This window comes from Xylona heveae, assembly GCF_001619985.1.
Source record: "Xylona heveae TC161 unplaced genomic scaffold L228scaffold_1, whole genome shotgun sequence".
Taxonomy (NCBI): domain Eukaryota; kingdom Fungi; phylum Ascomycota; class Xylonomycetes; order Xylonales; family Xylonaceae; genus Xylona; species Xylona heveae.
In genome coordinates, this window is record NW_017264193.1 from 1,375,000 (window position 1) to 1,390,168 (window position 15,169).

The window sequence follows — 15,169 nt, forward strand, 5'->3', positions numbered from 1 at the left end:
AAAATTCCGCCCAAGAATCACACTGAAAGCATCGCTACCCTTCAGCTTGTTGCACTGCTTGAATTGCGAGGAAGGGCGACGTCGTGAATTTTCGATAACTCCGAGAGTAGACAGTCGCGGCAATCGATCAAAAACGAAATATGGTTGGAGGAGAGCCTCTTCATTCCAACTTCTGACGCTGCTGGTTATGTCTATGCATGTGAGGCAGGGTTTGTAGTGGCGCTACCACTGATAACCTTTTGTCTGAGAACTGTCGAGCCAATTAGTCCAGAGATGCAAATCATAGAACAAGGATAATGCCGTACTGTCTTCAATCACACGAAGATTACTGCTCTTGCTCTGTACTATGCCCTCCAGATCCTTCAAGTTCTTCCCGAGTTCGTCTACTTTTGCTTTATAGAAAGCTTCCGCGTCATCAGAATCCTACTATGCAGTTAGCGCAAATCCCAATCTTCTAAAGTATTTATCAAGAGAGCCTACCTTCTCAACGTAGAAGCCAGTTCCAACATCAACAATGGCCTTGTTTGGGTGAGAAAGTGTCCCAGGGACATATAGAGAGCTGGTCAGGGGCACCAAGATCATTTTCCCTGGATCGGCCTTTGTCAATCGTCCGTATTGCCACTACATCACTTGAGAATAGATACCTGGTGTAGAAGAAGAGATGCCAGCCTTGATTGACCGTATGCAATCTCCAAATTTGGCTTGGGCAGCTCGCAGCTTGGCAAAAGAATTTGTAAGGTGCTCCAATTCGTCGTCAAGCTGCTTTTTGACAGCAGTGAGTTGCTGAAGAGACAGGGAACCCAGGTCCACTATATTGCCATCAGTGCATCTCTCCAGGTAAAAGCATGGGAATACCAACCACTTTGCTCTTTTCCAGCAGGGGAAGCTGCCATAGTGACCAATTCTTTTCATTCAATTATACTCTTGTTGGTTACTATTTCCAAGCACTGGATTGTACAAAGGCGCGTGCAATCAGCCTCTTAACAGCTAAGGGTAAACGTTATTCCGGGATCTTACAAGCCCACTAACCGCAAACCGCTAGGCCAATTTGAGCTTGTGAAGCCTCGGAAGTTAGCATTGTTACATTCTGCCCGTTACGAGATAAGAGCAGCAAAGTAATAGCTTTACTGACCAAAATCCTTGGCATGTTCAATTGCACGATAATGCCCGAATTAACCTTGGCCATCGCGTTGAAAATTTGTAGCTTGGGTTCCTTCAGAATTCTCAGAGTGCTGTTAATCCTTGTCCCCAATGGAATATGTGCCTTTCGTAGATGATTTTTTCCTCAACTGAAACCTTGAATAATATTGGATGCACGTACTTGTTATTTGTTACGGCGCTCCGTGGCGTTTGCCAAAACTCATTATCCGGGATACTGTGTGACCGCGGCATATGGAGTAGTAGCTAGCTAGGCCATCTAGTACGTATAGCCTTTGAAGCCCAGGTCGAAAATCGAGCTTCTCCTCAAACTACCTTTATGTTTTTCGCCTCTTAGCGCCTTCACAGTATGCCAAAAATCTTGAGCCTACTCTCAGTAAACTTGAAATCAAGACGTAACGAGCCAAACCGATAAATACTGTAGCTTGAAGTGAGATATCCGGTGAAGGCATTACCGATTAGATTGATGCCCAAGAGTGTTTCTGGACTATGCGAGCATTATAATATACGTTGTAGATTGTAATGCGCGATTCAATTCTAAAGTTTCTGTAACAAGCTTTCTACGTATTCACCTAGCTCATCCAACGGCACTTCTGTCTTCAAACCGTTGAGCCGTCGACATTGCACCTCGCATTTTTGCGCAGCCTTCCAGGATTTTGATAGCACGACGATGACTGGATAGCCAATCAAGTCAGCATCTGACAATTTCCAGGGGAGGCTTTTGTTCCGATCATCGATGACAACATCGAGTTGTCTACAGCTGCTCCTCTGCGATGGGATGGTATTTTTCCCGTAACTGAGAAGATTATAAACTTGAGAAGCATCGTCTTCCAGGCCATTCTTCGCTATGATAACCACCTCAAATGGCGCCATGACGCGTGGCCAATTCAGACCTCTCTCGTCTGCAAGTGAGTCGGCGACGGCAGCAATCATTCGCGAAACTCCTATGCCATGACAACCCATCTGAAGAACGGTTTGCGTAGTTCCAAGCTCCGGTGTGACCGCTTCTCGAGCACGATTGGACGGTGAGTCATTTGAAATTGCATCTTTGCAGTCCGGTTCTGGCAATAAGCTTTTCGGAATGGCAACTTCTGCTTTGAAGGATTTACTGTATCTAGAGCCGAGGAAGAACGTATGTCCTAATTCGACGGCTTTTTGCACCCTGAGTGATCCATGTGCGCAATTGGGACAAGGGTCGCCCTCTAAGGTTCTTGTCAAGTTCATTGGCCGATTCGTTTCAGGATGCAATAAGATGTCCGTCTGCGAAACGCTTTTAACATTTCTCGAACCAACCATCGAATGCAAGAAGCAAAGTCCATTATCGGAGTGTGCAAATGAGGCATAAGAGTGGACTCGATAGTCAAAAACATTGACTATATTCGGAGCGCCGGGAAGACGATGGTCTTCCGTCCGTTGCATTTCTTCTTTCCAAAGTTGTAGCGGCTGTTCAATGCCAGCATCGAGCGTCGGGACAACCCTCTTAACGGCATGGGTGTTTACTTCTTCGTTTACGGATGAGGTGACACGTGTGTCATTCCCATACTGGGAAGGATAGTATACTCTTATCAGAGAGCGCCGATCTTTCGTGATACCAAACCATACACCTGGTGGAGCGAGGGCTGTAGCTGGCTCAGAACCGTTCTTGTCGCGCAATGCCGGCGAGTTTAAAGTCCCTTGTTCAACCTTTCCCTCAGCGAGTTCTTCGTTGGAAACGAAACCACATCCAGAGCAGCTGATGACATAATCTTCGCCCTTGGATGTTGGAAAATGATACTCATGACTTAAGCTTCCGCCCATATTGCCTGAATCCGCTTCAGCTACGAGAAATGGCAGCTTTAGTTCACCAAATATTTTTTCATATGTACCGCGAACGTCGTTGTAAGTCTGTAAGGCTTTTTCAGTGGAATAGTCGAATGTATAGAGGTCTTTCATCAAAAACTCTCTGGTTCTGAGTAACCCCTGTCGAGGCCGCGGTTCGTCTCTATACTTGCGAGCTTGTATTCTCAGTATGAGTCGCATAATAAGCGGATTCCCAGCGACTCACTTATCTGATAGAGCCTAATTGGGAGGTCTTTGTAGGATTTCGAAATGCTGGCAACCAAGGCCGTAATCTCTTCTTCGTGAGTTGGAGACAAAAGATATCGACTTCCTTTCCTATCCTGAAAATGGAACAGCTACACTCAATTAGCTCTAGCTGCAGAATTCACGTCTCTGGGGTTCTCACTTCTGGATTTCTTTCTCCTTGAAGCCTCCCCGATGTACGCCAGAGTTCTTCCGATGAAATGGTAGATAAAGACAGCTTAGATGCAGCTTTTTGAGCGATGAGATTAATCATTTCGATATGATGAATTGATGAGAGATAACTCACAAAGGTTCTGCATATGCTTGTCGATCAACTTTTCGAGCTTTTCCTGCACCCGAAGTCCCAGTGGGAGGAGGTGGAACACTCCAGAATAAGCCTTCGATTATGTCAGGTATTCATTTTATATGCAATATAAGCTTCTCCTTAGGCTGACCTGGCGCAAAAATCCAGCTCTCAGGAGAAGCGCGTGAGAGTCTTCTACGGCTACACATGTCAGCTCGAGATACTCTTTTCTATACGAATGCATAGTTACCATTCACAGCACGTGAGGAAGTTATTCCGCCGGTGGGAATCCAGAAGCTGGATAGCCGGTTTTCAGGGCCATTCTGCTGGGAAGCATTTTGTATCAGCTTATTTGAACTATTCTCTCTTTCCAGTTCAAGGACTTCCGCACATGAATGAAACGACTGCATATTGCGCGAACATGGCGAGCACGAAACGTGAGAAAATGGCAGGCTGAGCGTTTCCTGGCCAATGAATACATGGAGATTCAAATGAAAAGATTATTTGAAATTGCAAAGGCCTTAATGTAAGATCATTCTGGATAGCTCGCACAAACAGCACAGGTAAGTAATTATCGGTCCAAACGTTCAATATTTCGACGTCGTAAGTGTCCCCGGTATTGCCAAAGTCTATTCGGAAAAACAATGACCCTGATGATCGGATATACTCAATGAACGCTCTACCCGCTAACTGAAGTGGGAGGTCGCTAGTCAAAATATTCGTCCTCCTTTCCCTGATGGAAGCTCCGAGGCTCGGTCCGTCGTTAATCCGTCAAAAAGGCAGATACGCAGAAATCGCCAACTTAGTTTATGATTCCACGGCAGACGGTCTGACGGCGCAAATTCAGCATATCAATATCTTGGTGACCCTTCATTGGGGTAACCTAAGAATTCTTCTTCAATCATGCCGCCATCTTCTTCAAGGTCCGAGAAATCTCGGGGGAAACTTGTAGGTCTTGTTTCACACAGGCATGTTTTTATTTAACTAACTCACCATTCAGGTATTCGACCCTCGACCGGACTGGCATACCACGCCGCTCACATCACTGTCCAGCGATGGGATCTCTTCTGCTGTACCCACTGCTCTGGTTGAGAAGCTTCGAAGTCACGGACGGACGCTTTTAGACAGGGATGCGGCAACATTTGCATCCTCAAGATCTAATTCCTCGTCCTCAAATCGTTTCATGTCAACCATAATGTCCTCGGGAACTTTATCGGATAAGATTTCAGCATTGACGCTCGCCATCCAGGAATCTCCAGTACACAATATATCTGCATTCGAAAATCTTCTTAATCTGGCGAGAAAAAGGAGCAGAAGCCAGGCAATCACAGCACTTGGTGCCCTTAAGGATCTACTCGGTCAGGGGTCTGTTCTACCGGCAGATCGTAAATTGCGTCCGTTCAATACACAATCTGGACTCTTGACTGCGTTGCAAAAAGCCAGTCCAAGCTGGACGCCTACTCAGTCTCTACCAGGAGAACTGACGGAGAAGCATTTGATATTTTGGGTATACGAGGATTGGTTGAAGTCTGCTTATTTTGAGGTTCTCAAAATACTGGAGGTCTGGTGCAATGATGAGGTAGAATACTCGCGGAGTAGGGCTCTCGTATACGTATGGGAATTGTTGAAGGAGAAGCCGGAACAGGAGTCAAACTTGCTCCGCCTTTTAGTCAATAAACTCGGCGATCCAAGCAGAAAGATATCCTCAAAAGCTTCTTTCCTCCTTCTTCAGCTGCAGTCGACTCATCCGCTGATGAAAGAAGTCATTATAACTTCCATTGAATCCGAACTTCTGTTCCGTCCCGGTCAAAACATCCATGCAAAATATTACGCATTGATTACATTGAACCAGACAATTCTTAGCACGAAGGAAGAAAACATTGCAAACCGGCTAGTTGACATTTACTTCAGTGTTTTTGTAGCATTGCTCAATGCTATGAAAAAGAAAGAAGACGAAGAAAATTCTCGAGGAAGATCCCGTTTTCACCGTAAACCAGATAACAAGGCTTTGAATGCAAAGAAGCAGGAGAGTCGCAACTCGGACCTGAGCGAGCAAGTGAACAACCCTGACGAAGAAATGCGGGACAAGGTCATTTCAGCCGTCCTGACCGGCCTCAATCGATCGTTCCCCTTCTCCAGATTGGACGATGAATCCAAGTAAGTTGATAAAATCTCACAATTCTTCAGTCTTTCTATCACTCACAATCTATCACAGCTTCAAAAATCACATGGAAACGCTTTTCAAGATCACACATTCTTCCAACTTCAACACCAGTATTCAAGCTCTCATGCTCATCCAGCAATTCTCGTGGTCGAAGCAGGTCTCGGCTGACCGCTTTTACCGTACTCTTTATGAATCGATCCTTGACCCTCGATTGCTCACGTCCTCAAAACAAGCGATGTATTTAAATCTTCTCTATCGATCGCTAAAGGCTGACACAAGCGTGAAGAGAGTAAAAGCATTTGTAAAGAGACTTTTGCAGGTTGTTTCTTTACACCAACCTCCATTCATCTGTGGAGTAATATACCTTGTAAGGGAACTACAGAGTGTCTTTCCGAGCTTGAAAGCCCTCCTAGACCAACCCGAGGAGAATGGCGACGCCGACGAAGAGAGATTCTTTGATGCTCCAGACGAATCGGGCGACGAAAATGTCGAGAGCAATTCAGCTACCACCGGCTACGCCGTGGACAGAAGTCAGTTTTATGATGGAAGGAAGCGAGATCCGGAATATAGCAACGCGGATAAGACTTGTCTTTGGGAATTAGTAAGAAAAACCCGTTTAGTTCCGTGAGGTAATATCCACTGACATGGCGCAGACCCCATTCACCACACATTTTCATCCTTCGGTATCCCTATTTGCTGTTCGGCTCCTACAAAACAACACGATGCCCGAGAAACCAGATCTCTCTTTACACACACTTTCTCACTTCCTGGATCGTTTCGTATATCGTAACGCAAAATCAAATGCTGGTGGTCCTAAAGGCACCTCCATCATGCAACCGTTGGCAGGTGGATTTACAAATGAAATGCTGGTTTCGGCCAAGAACAGCACGGCGGCACAAATGCCTGTAAATTCCGAGAACTTTTGGAAAAAGAAGACTGACGATGTCGCCGCTGACGAGGTCTTTTTCCATCGGTACTTCAACCAGGTAGCGAAGGGGAAAGGACTTCCGTCTAAGCGCAAACGGGCTGAAGAAAATAATGATGATATCGAGGATGAAGAGAATGAAGACGATATCTGGACAGCGCTTGTTAATTCCAGACCAGAATTAGAGGGAAGCGAAGAAGGGGATAGCGATCTTGAAATGGATGATTTGCAATCCGACGACCAGGAGAGCCAATCGGATGAGGAAGTTGTACCGGTGTCTTCTGAAGATGAAAGCCAAGGGAGCGTTGAAGTCGACCTTGATGCTGGTGGCGACGACGCTATTCTAGGCAGCGACATTGAGCTGGAATCAGATATCGAAGCACCTCCCGAGGAACAGATGGAACCTTCTCTGGAGACCGAGTCCGGGTCTGCCACGGCACAAAAGAAGAAACGTCGCAAGCTCAAGCATCTTCCCATGTTTGCCTCTGCAGATGACTATGCGCATCTACTGGCTGATGATGATGATGACAATATTTGATGCTTTGACCAGTACTCTCTATATTATGAAAATTAGCGTTCTTAAAAGTTACTCTCCAATTTCTTTAAATTTTAATTAATCGGCAAAAAGCAAATATTTGAAACTCATGAAAAGCAAGGCTGCGAGACGGTGAATTATTTTGGGAATGTTTGTCACCTCGAATGTATTGCGGAAGACATTATCGACCTAGCACGACCTACCTTAGAGTACGAGAAAGGAAGACGTATATGATTACTGAAATTGGCTAGCCTGGTCCGAATACTCTACTCAGTACGAAGGTATACTGCACATACTCCGAAGGTATACTGCACATACTCCGTAGGTAAGTTAGTTACCGTAGTACTACAAGTAGCGACGGTGCTGCTCATCGCTACGGCTTCGACGAATCGACCCCTTGGACCGAGGGACTGGAAATGAGCCTTGGAGACAGAGCAGAATCCGAAGCATCTTCAAGGCTAACGTGTAGTCTTCTGCTCTGTAAATTGTGGCCTCTCTGACCACTTCTTTGCCAGCATATCAAATATTTGACTATTGTTGATTTGCTTCTAGTTTGGACGTACCCTTAGTCGTCTGATGTTTTTATCAAGACCTGCTCTTTCGCGAGCGGCCTTGATCTCGCGCCGGAGGCATGATCCTTTTGTATCTTTATGCTTCAAGTCATCGACGACAAAAGGATCTCTCTGCCATAATTTACTCCGTTCAAATCACGTAGCACGGTTTTTTGCAACTGCTACCTCTTCTCATGCTACCCAGGGTATGTGAAAAGCTCTTCAATTATAACTTTCTATGCTAACGGGTACCTACGCTTCTAAAGACCTCAGACAATCACCGACTGTATTTTGGCGGATTCTCGGGTTCTGTGCAATCTCGATCGTCTTCACCACTGCGGGCTTTGCTGTGGCAGCGGCGCCGGTGTTTTCAGCAATTGATGAATACCTTTCACATCCTTCCGATGCTGAGACGCTTTCTATGTTCAAACCATATGACGAGAAGTCGTCTGAAGTTGACCAGTATATAAAGACTCACCCACTTGCTGTCAGTCTTCGGAAAAACCCAGCACTTTCCGAGTCAAGGCCCCATTTCAAAATTCCTTCAGCTTATTTAAGCCACAACTTCACCAGTGGAACTTTAGCCGGTGAACGCAAGATAGTGGTTCCACCATACGCATGGACTGATGCAAACGGAGACAACTTGACTTCAATTACATATCTGGGCCCTGATGTTTGCGGCCACTCTGGAATTGTACATGGCGGTCTCTTGGCGACAATTCTTGACGAAGGGCTCGCAAGGTGTTGCTTTCCTGCACTACCAAACAAAGTGGGATTGACAGCTAAGCTGAATATCAATTATCGCAATCCCGCTCTGGCCGGTTCGTTTGTCGTACTAAAAGCAAAAACAGTAAAAACTGAAGGGCGTAAAGCGTGGGTTGAAGGGCGTCTTGAAACACTCGCTGAAAATGGAAAAAAATCGATACTCCTGGCAGAGGCCGACGCCCTCTTTGTGGAACCCAAGCAAGCAGCTGTAAGTTTGATCCATACCTAATTATCTATACGAGGACATAGTCCAACCTTTGACTAACAACTCCATCTCCCAGGCCATGGCTAGGTTCTACAGCTAATCGGACTCTGTTCAGCTTTGTATCTTATTCAACCGATACATTTGCGCTGAGAAACCCTGCCCTTCCAATCGCCTCTACTTAAGTTACTAGCAAATACTCAAAAGTCGCCCTCCGCCTTTCGAAAACAAGAAGGCAGCTGAAGAACTCGAGCGCGCTACGGACTTTTAACGTTACCTTCCACCTCTCCCTCCACGATATTTCTAGTTAGATCTTCCTTATAGAACATAGAAAGCAGTCGTATCATTGCTGCCAGCGCAATGAAATTTTTAGATCAATAGAGGCCTTAACACCACCGAGCATGAATCTTTTATTATGTATATTTTTTATATATACATATATCTGTATCTCGTCAAATTTGTGGAAAATAAAAACCTCCCTACGTCCCTTCTCCCAGTGGTGTCTGGAACTATTGACACCAATCGGATAACGTCAGTTTATTCTAAGGGCGGCGGTATGCGTCTTTACATTTAACTCTGCCGAAGTCCAGGATAACTTAGATTGATATCTACATGTTGCAATCAAGGAATGTACTGAGGTAATATCAAACTTCCTATACATCAATTGTAAAACCTTGAATAGCAGCTTGTGTCGGCTATGAAGCCTCTCCCAGATTTAGGCACCAACTGCTAGTTGACTTAATTAGAGTATCAACGAGCAGGCGAGGCGATATTCACAAATGGAACCGCGATAACGGGCTGAACGGTACTTTACAAGGTACCTTTTGATGTTCGTCAGTCAGGGCAGTACAAGCGATAGTACCGTAACTTTATCTTTCCTGCCTTGTTGCGACCGAGAAGCGGACATCAGAGAGGCCAAGCATCGGCTAGCGTCAGGACATACACACAGCATAACATCACCACAGCCTTCTGTGAGTTCTCCAAGCTGCTTCAGCACACGGACACCTACATCCCTATCAGTGCTTTGGAAGCTTATATTCGACGTCTAGCAGACACCATATTCTGAGATGTCACATCAAGCAAGATATATGTTGGTTTCTTTACCAACCTCAATATCGCCTACCAATGACCGTGATGAGGCATTCACAGCTCTTCAATCTACTGTATCTTCAGATTTCGGCACTGTCTCTCCATTTTCCATTCCCGAGTTCAAGATTGGCACCCTCGATGCGCTCGTACAGCAAGCGGACGAGCTGGCAAAATTGGACGCTGCCTGTGAAGGGGTCATTGGCAAAGTTGGCGATTCATTGCGAAGCATACTCGGTGGGGATGAGAGTAAGCTCAACCAGCAGAAGAGGGTTGCTGAGAGTGAGTATTTAAATTTAGACAATAACGAGAGGAGCCTACTCTAAAAATGGCTATAGAACCTGTCGACCAGTACCTGCGCTCCTTTATCTGGAACAAGGTCAAGTATCGAGCAGACAAACCGATTGCCGAGTTAATTGACGCTCTACAGAAGGTAGTCTCCATATTGCTCTCGGATCATTGAATACGAATGGCCTGACAGAAATACAGGAGATTTCCAGCATTGACAATGATGTTCGAAGCAAGTATAATCAATACAATCAAGTAAAGACAAATCTGGTTGCTCTGCAACGAAAACAGACGTATGCCTTTCCATTCCGCACTCTGCAGATATTACCTATTAAACCACATCTAGCGGCAATCTCTCTACGCGATCACTCGCGCAGCTTGTCGACCCTTCCGTTATGATTCAAGGGTCCGAGTATCTCGAAACACACCTTGTCGCAGTCCCTTCTCAAGCTGTTAAAGATTTCTATAAATCCTACGAAACGGTATCCTCAATGGTTGTTCCTCGATCATGCATTTCCATTACTTCAGACGACGAGTACACATTGTTCGCTGTAACCACTTTCAAGAAATACAGCCAAGAGTTCATACATAATTGTCGCGAAAGAAGATGGACACCGCGAGACTACACTTATAGAGAGGGAGGGCGAGAAGAAGAGCTCAGAGAAGTTGACCGCCTGAGCAGGGAAGAGCGGAAGCTTTGGGGGGAGACATTGAGGTTGGGCCACACTGGATGGAGTGAGGCCGTCATGGTGTGGGCACATGTTTTGGTGCTACGAGTCTTTGTCGAGACCGTCTTACGATACGGTTTACCCCTTTCATTTGTTTGCGGTTTGATAAAGGTAAGCCGCCATGATTAAATCCTGCTCGAACATGCAATACTGACTTGATATGAAAAGACGTCTCCTAAATTCGCCAAAAAGACGAAGGATGCACTTGATGCCTCGTATTCATACCTCGGAGGAAATGCTTTCGGCCGTGACAAAAAGGGCCGAGTAAAGAGAGATGATTCCGCTGTCTCTGAAATGGCAGCGGTTGGACACGGAGATGGTGGAGAATACAACGCCTTTGTGTTTTACGAATTTGAGATCAATTGACGACGAGCACGTCTTGTAGGCATTTCAATCTGACAAATCACGATCACAGTCGATGTTGGCTCGATCTTTGTACAGGAACGATTCTATTTGTTTTAAGATCTCTATATACCTCAAATTCTATTTGTAGCTCTCTCATTTAAGTAATGGTTTGAATAAGCACTGTTGTTAGGCGCGAGAAACCTCTTTCACTAGGCCCTGAGCTTGCAGATATGTCATTATCTGGACAACCGCCTCTTCTATGGTCAGTTGATCAGCGCGAATTCTGATCTCGGGGTCAATTGGCTCCTCATAGGGAGCAGAGATCCCAGTAAATTCCTTGATCACACCCTCTCTAGCTTTCTTGTAAAGCCCCTTGGGATCTCGCTTCTCCGCGACCTCTAGGGGCACATCAACAAAAACTTCAATGAAAGGGATTGGATCGTCCTCCGTGTGTTGGTTCGCGGCCGCATGCAAGTCCCGCGCAGCCTTACGATCAGCTATATAAGGAGAGATGAAAGAAGTCAGAGCGATGGTTGACGAGTCTGCGAATAGTTTGGCTACCTGTAGATCATGTTAGCTACGCCATCAAACGTCGGCATCTCTCATACCTCCGAAATTCTCCGAATGTTCTCTACACGATCAGCTTCAGAGAATCCCAAGTCTTTGTTCAGGCCGAATCGGACATTATCACCGTCGAGCCGGTACGCGGCGAGACCTAGATGGAGGAGATGCTGTTCAAGAGCGGTGGCGATCGTGGATTTCCCAGATGCAGAGAGTCCGGTGAACCATATAGTAAAACCCCGCTGTCCACGAAGCTCCGCGCGCTCGTGGCGAGAAAGAGACGGGTGCCAGGTAATGTTGCTAAAGCGTATAGTTGTGTAAGTCTAGTTGCGCAAAAGTGTGCCCTTTCCACTGCCTAAGGAAAAGGGTGGCTGAGAAAAACTACCTAGCCATTTTCCAATGGAATGTCAAATCGAAGACCCAGTCGATATCTTAGCAATCAGACAGCGATTTGAACGGTTGACGAAAATATATGCGGGCAATGCCTGAAGTCTCGACGGTTTTGAAAGAGTTGTGACAATTTGGGAAAGGACTCGATTGCGTTATCGGCATCCACCATACCTGAAAGGGTTCGATTCGAAGGCGGTGTGAGATTATTACCTGCATATACTGTGATTGGACACGTCTTTGCGGCGGAGTGCCACGAAAGTCCGGGGTGGCCCGTGCCGAACCCTGACATGGAAGTGCCTCATTTAGGATAGACCGGCTTTGACCAACTGAGTTGCAAAACCCTAATCGTCGGGATTTGTCACTTTGTAGGTTGGACAGTGATAGGACAATATATCTATCAAGTAGATAGCTCTAGATCGGGGAAACCACCAATGAGTACGTTCGTCCTCAAAACATACCTCAATCTGTTTATTTTTTTTTTGTGGGAAATCAATCCGTAAACCCCTAATGCAAAGCTCTTCAAAGTATGGGTAAATTGTGCACGTCAAAATTCTATGGTCTATACAATATTCCATATGTCGGATGCCGTATTAGCCTTCTAGAACTTTTAAAACACTTCTTGAAATATTGAAGCCTCTGTGGAGTCTATGACGAAGTCGCTACAGAATCACTATAGCAAATTTAGGAGCTACGGCGACTGGAATAGTGTCGTTATTAGCACTCTTTATATTCTCTCATGCCCCCTTTCCCATACTCAGGAAAATCCAAATGGAAGAGAATAGCAGTATGAATAATACTAATATTCGCTAGAAAAGAATAAGGGTGGAACGAAGAGGAGAACGGTGACGTAGAAACGATATAAGGAAAAAATTGAGAATCGAATGCCACAAACAACAGTGATCAAGACAATCAGTTCAGCTGGGAGAAACTTGCTCCCTCGTATACAAATCCATCAGGTGAAGAGCACAAAGAATTCACTGATTTGCTTGGATGGCAAGAAAATTGGGTTTGAAACGAACTTCCCATGAACCTTACAGCATAACATCGGCTTCACAAGTTTCGAATCTCATTCCCTTCACATTTTTTTAAAGGGGATCCTATTCAACCTATTGCTTGAATTTCGAGAATAAAAGGGATACTGGAAAATGTCTTGGATTATACAATGGCTTCAGTTTGATCAGATACCAGAGTATTGTAAATATATAAGATGAGGTCCAGTTTGTTTTTGGAAGGATTCACTGACGTACAGCTTCCCCGCGAACCTTTCCACTCAACTCAATGTTTGTAGCGTAAAAATCACCCAAACAATCGCTTCAACTGTGAAGACAAACGATTTCCACCAAGATTGGTTTTCTATGAACAACGACTGAGGGAATAGATCGCCATATCTAGGCCACAGGATGGACAACTTCTGCGACTGGTTGCTGGAGAAATGCGCTGGGAAAGGTACACACTCATCTTTGCGCAGGGATGACAAGATTCAATTAACTGGCATTAGGCGCGACAGCGAATTTGAAGCATAGATGGACCCAGGAACAATTTCATGTCAGTACCGCGGCGAAGTTCTCCGAGATCCTGAAATCGGAGAATCGGAGCTATGCCCACAATCAGAGCTCTCCTTCTCCGGCCAGTGGAACTGTTGGAGGAGTTATCGAATTCCCATTTCGCCGGCCTAGAAATTCCGCTCAACCAAACTGGGTAGCCCCATCACAGGGAAGCAACGCCGCGATCTTGGAGCGCGCACATCCTGCCATGTACAAACGAGCGGAGAGGGCACTTATCTCGTTTGACCATCTGGTCAACACAGAACTAGAAGAAGAGGAAGAACTCTATAGCCAAGGCCTCGCAGCAGCTGATCAGACGCTACCACCCAAAGTGGAAGACAGAAAAGAACATAATGTAACAAATAAGTGCAGCTTCTTGTACGAGATTCCGAAGCTACCTCAAATGATCGGAGTTGGAAGGTTTCGGCGCTCCGCCACGGCGACTCAGGAATGGATTCAAGAGAACATAACTGAACGCTGCCCTCCACCAATCCCTCACAGGTTTTTTTACGAGTGCGGCCAACCAGGATATACGCCACGCTCACCACCAATAACAAGGTTTAGCGACGTTTCGTGTCACTCATCCATGATCTCGTACAAAGATTCCGAAATAGAATATATCTTGATTCCAGAAAATTCCGGTACCAGGATAAATGCTACTGGACAACGGATAGAGAGTTCAGACCCTCCGGTACAAAAAGGTCCTGGGCAAGAGGAACTTCAGGCTAGCTTAAAAACTGACGCTGTCAAAGACGCAGGAAGGCTCCAGCAGCTTGACGCAAAAATCCTAAAACTGGGATCATATAGCCAGGTTTTAGACGACAAATTGCATCAAGAGGAACAACAAAATAGCCGGAGAATGGACAGAGGGCGGACCCGTCAGCGTTCGTTCGGCACCAAACTCGAAAGTATCAAAGAGCAACGACTTTATCCGGAGGATCTAAACACAACACAGACGACGCGAAGAACTCAAGAGGATAAGAGTCATGAACGAAAAGTTGAAAAAGAAGAGGACTTTGACATCGCTGTGAGGCAAATCCGCATTCTGGACGGAACAGCAGAGCATCCAAAGCAAGAAGAAAAACAAGCCGCCACGCAGTGCCGAGTGCGCTTTGCTTTAGGGCAGGCGGAGAGAGGCAGAAGACAAATCTCTGCGATGCGAAGACGCTTTTCTCGAAACAAATGTCCGTGATATCAATCACAAACAAGGAAGAGAATACTTTCCATTTCCAGATTTGGCTTTGCTATGGTCTTGAAACCGTGTTGAAAACTTGAAGTAACGAAGAGGATATTGTGATTGCTCGGAGGATACTTGTTTTGTTTCGCATTTTCCTGCGGATGAAGTTCTTAAAAAATACGAATCAGAAAATTGGAGTAGTTCAGCAATCAAATTTGCAATAAGATGAGGCGTTGGTCTTTTTATGCAACCCTGGCAGGGCAATCCGCAGAAAATAGAGGTACTTGTGTAAATATAAACATTACCAAGCCCGATGGGGTGCCAATAAGACTATTGAGCATAGAAATTCCGACTGTGCCTATCTAATGGTAATTGCAGCAACGAA

At 45.6% G+C, this 15,169-nt stretch overlaps 7 protein-coding genes across 7 annotated transcripts; 4 read left to right on the forward strand and 3 right to left on the reverse strand.

Moving 5' to 3' along the window:
- Positions 1 to 74: 74 nt before the first annotated feature.
- On the reverse strand, positions 75 to 1,019 carry L228DRAFT_9726 (Prefoldin alpha subunit). Its single transcript, XM_018337026.1, has 5 exons — positions 860 to 1,019; positions 645 to 809; positions 481 to 587; positions 306 to 423; positions 75 to 250 (listed from the first exon to the last, which is right to left on the reverse strand). Exons 1-5 carry the CDS (start codon positions 891 to 893, stop codon positions 192 to 194), a joined length of 483 nt encoding a protein of 160 aa, XP_018191866.1. The 5' UTR covers positions 894 to 1,019; the 3' UTR covers positions 75 to 191.
- A 676-nt stretch (positions 1,020 to 1,695) lies between these two features.
- L228DRAFT_264725 (prolyl-tRNA synthetase) lies at positions 1,696 to 4,004 on the reverse strand (the record flags this gene model as incomplete). The annotated part of the gene is made up of 7 exons (XM_018334607.1): positions 1,696 to 3,152; positions 3,203 to 3,332; positions 3,383 to 3,468; positions 3,527 to 3,617; positions 3,675 to 3,724; positions 3,774 to 3,849; positions 3,915 to 4,004. 7 exons carry the CDS (start codon positions 4,002 to 4,004, stop codon positions 1,696 to 1,698), a joined length of 1,980 nt encoding a protein of 659 aa, XP_018191867.1.
- A 340-nt stretch (positions 4,005 to 4,344) lies between these two features.
- L228DRAFT_216497 (CBF-domain-containing protein) lies at positions 4,345 to 7,243 on the forward strand. The gene is made up of 4 exons (XM_018330116.1): positions 4,345 to 4,471; positions 4,524 to 5,680; positions 5,739 to 6,288; positions 6,341 to 7,243. The coding sequence occupies exons 1-4, from the start codon at positions 4,427 to 4,429 to the stop codon at positions 7,148 to 7,150; spliced, it is 2,562 nt and encodes an 853-aa protein (XP_018191868.1). The 5' UTR covers positions 4,345 to 4,426; the 3' UTR covers positions 7,151 to 7,243.
- Positions 7,244 to 7,586: 343 nt separating this feature from the next.
- On the forward strand, positions 7,587 to 9,145 carry L228DRAFT_279535 (hypothetical protein). The gene is made up of 3 exons (XM_018335691.1): positions 7,587 to 7,904; positions 7,965 to 8,671; positions 8,745 to 9,145. The coding sequence occupies exons 1-3, from the start codon at positions 7,724 to 7,726 to the stop codon at positions 8,766 to 8,768; spliced, it is 912 nt and encodes a 303-aa protein (XP_018191869.1). The 5' UTR covers positions 7,587 to 7,723; the 3' UTR covers positions 8,769 to 9,145.
- A 482-nt stretch (positions 9,146 to 9,627) lies between these two features.
- On the forward strand, positions 9,628 to 11,269 carry L228DRAFT_216502 (vacuolar ATP synthase-like protein subunit C 1). The gene is made up of 5 exons (XM_018330117.1): positions 9,628 to 10,033; positions 10,090 to 10,184; positions 10,241 to 10,332; positions 10,386 to 10,878; positions 10,936 to 11,269. The coding sequence occupies exons 1-5, from the start codon at positions 9,733 to 9,735 to the stop codon at positions 11,131 to 11,133; spliced, it is 1,179 nt and encodes a 392-aa protein (XP_018191870.1). The 5' UTR covers positions 9,628 to 9,732; the 3' UTR covers positions 11,134 to 11,269.
- On the reverse strand, positions 11,210 to 12,165 carry L228DRAFT_242770 (adenylylsulfate kinase). The gene is made up of 3 exons (XM_018331531.1): positions 12,059 to 12,165; positions 11,721 to 11,973; positions 11,210 to 11,673 (listed from the first exon to the last, which is right to left on the reverse strand). The coding sequence occupies exons 1-3, from the start codon at positions 12,064 to 12,066 to the stop codon at positions 11,299 to 11,301; spliced, it is 636 nt and encodes a 211-aa protein (XP_018191871.1). The 5' UTR covers positions 12,067 to 12,165; the 3' UTR covers positions 11,210 to 11,298.
- A 995-nt stretch (positions 12,166 to 13,160) lies between these two features.
- L228DRAFT_257776 (hypothetical protein) lies at positions 13,161 to 14,799 on the forward strand (the record flags this gene model as incomplete). Its single annotated transcript, XM_018334017.1, has 2 exons — positions 13,161 to 13,509; positions 13,562 to 14,799. The coding sequence occupies exons 1-2, from the start codon at positions 13,464 to 13,466 to the stop codon at positions 14,797 to 14,799; spliced, it is 1,284 nt and encodes a 427-aa protein (XP_018191872.1). The 5' UTR covers positions 13,161 to 13,463.
- Positions 14,800 to 15,169: the final 370 nt, after the last annotated feature.

Coding starts and splice junctions, on each gene's coding strand:
- L228DRAFT_9726 (XM_018337026.1), bottom strand. CDS start 893: ATGGCAGCTTCCCCTGCTGGAAAAGAGCAAAGTG. Junction 588..644: donor CATCTCTTCTTCTACACCAG/GTATCTATTCTC, acceptor AGGCCGATCCAG/GGAAAATGATCTTGGTGCCC. Junction 424..480: donor CTGGCTTCTACGTTGAGAAG/GTAGGCTCTCTT, acceptor ACTGCATAGTAG/GATTCTGATGACGCGGAAGC.
- L228DRAFT_216497 (XM_018330116.1), top strand. CDS start 4,427: ATGCCGCCATCTTCTTCAAGGTCCGAGAAATCTCGGGGGAAACTT. Junction 4,472..4,523: donor AGAAATCTCGGGGGAAACTT/GTAGGTCTTGTT, acceptor CTCACCATTCAG/GTATTCGACCCTCGACCGGA. Junction 6,289..6,340: donor AGACTTGTCTTTGGGAATTA/GTAAGAAAAACC, acceptor GACATGGCGCAG/ACCCCATTCACCACACATTT.
- L228DRAFT_279535 (XM_018335691.1), top strand. CDS start 7,724: ATGTTTTTATCAAGACCTGCTCTTTCGCGAGCGGCCTTGATCTCGCGC. Junction 7,905..7,964: donor CTCTTCTCATGCTACCCAGG/GTATGTGAAAAG, acceptor ACGCTTCTAAAG/ACCTCAGACAATCACCGACT. Junction 8,672..8,744: donor TGGAACCCAAGCAAGCAGCT/GTAAGTTTGATC, acceptor TCCATCTCCCAG/GCCATGGCTAGGTTCTACAG.
- L228DRAFT_216502 (XM_018330117.1), top strand. CDS start 9,733: ATGTCACATCAAGCAAGATATATGTTGGTTTCTTTACCAACCTCAATA. Junction 10,034..10,089: donor GCAGAAGAGGGTTGCTGAGA/GTGAGTATTTAA, acceptor AAATGGCTATAG/AACCTGTCGACCAGTACCTG. Junction 10,185..10,240: donor TAATTGACGCTCTACAGAAG/GTAGTCTCCATA, acceptor ACAGAAATACAG/GAGATTTCCAGCATTGACAA.
- L228DRAFT_242770 (XM_018331531.1), bottom strand. Junction 11,674..11,720: donor ACATTCGGAGAATTTCGGAG/GTATGAGAGATG, acceptor CATGATCTACAG/GTAGCCAAACTATTCGCAGA.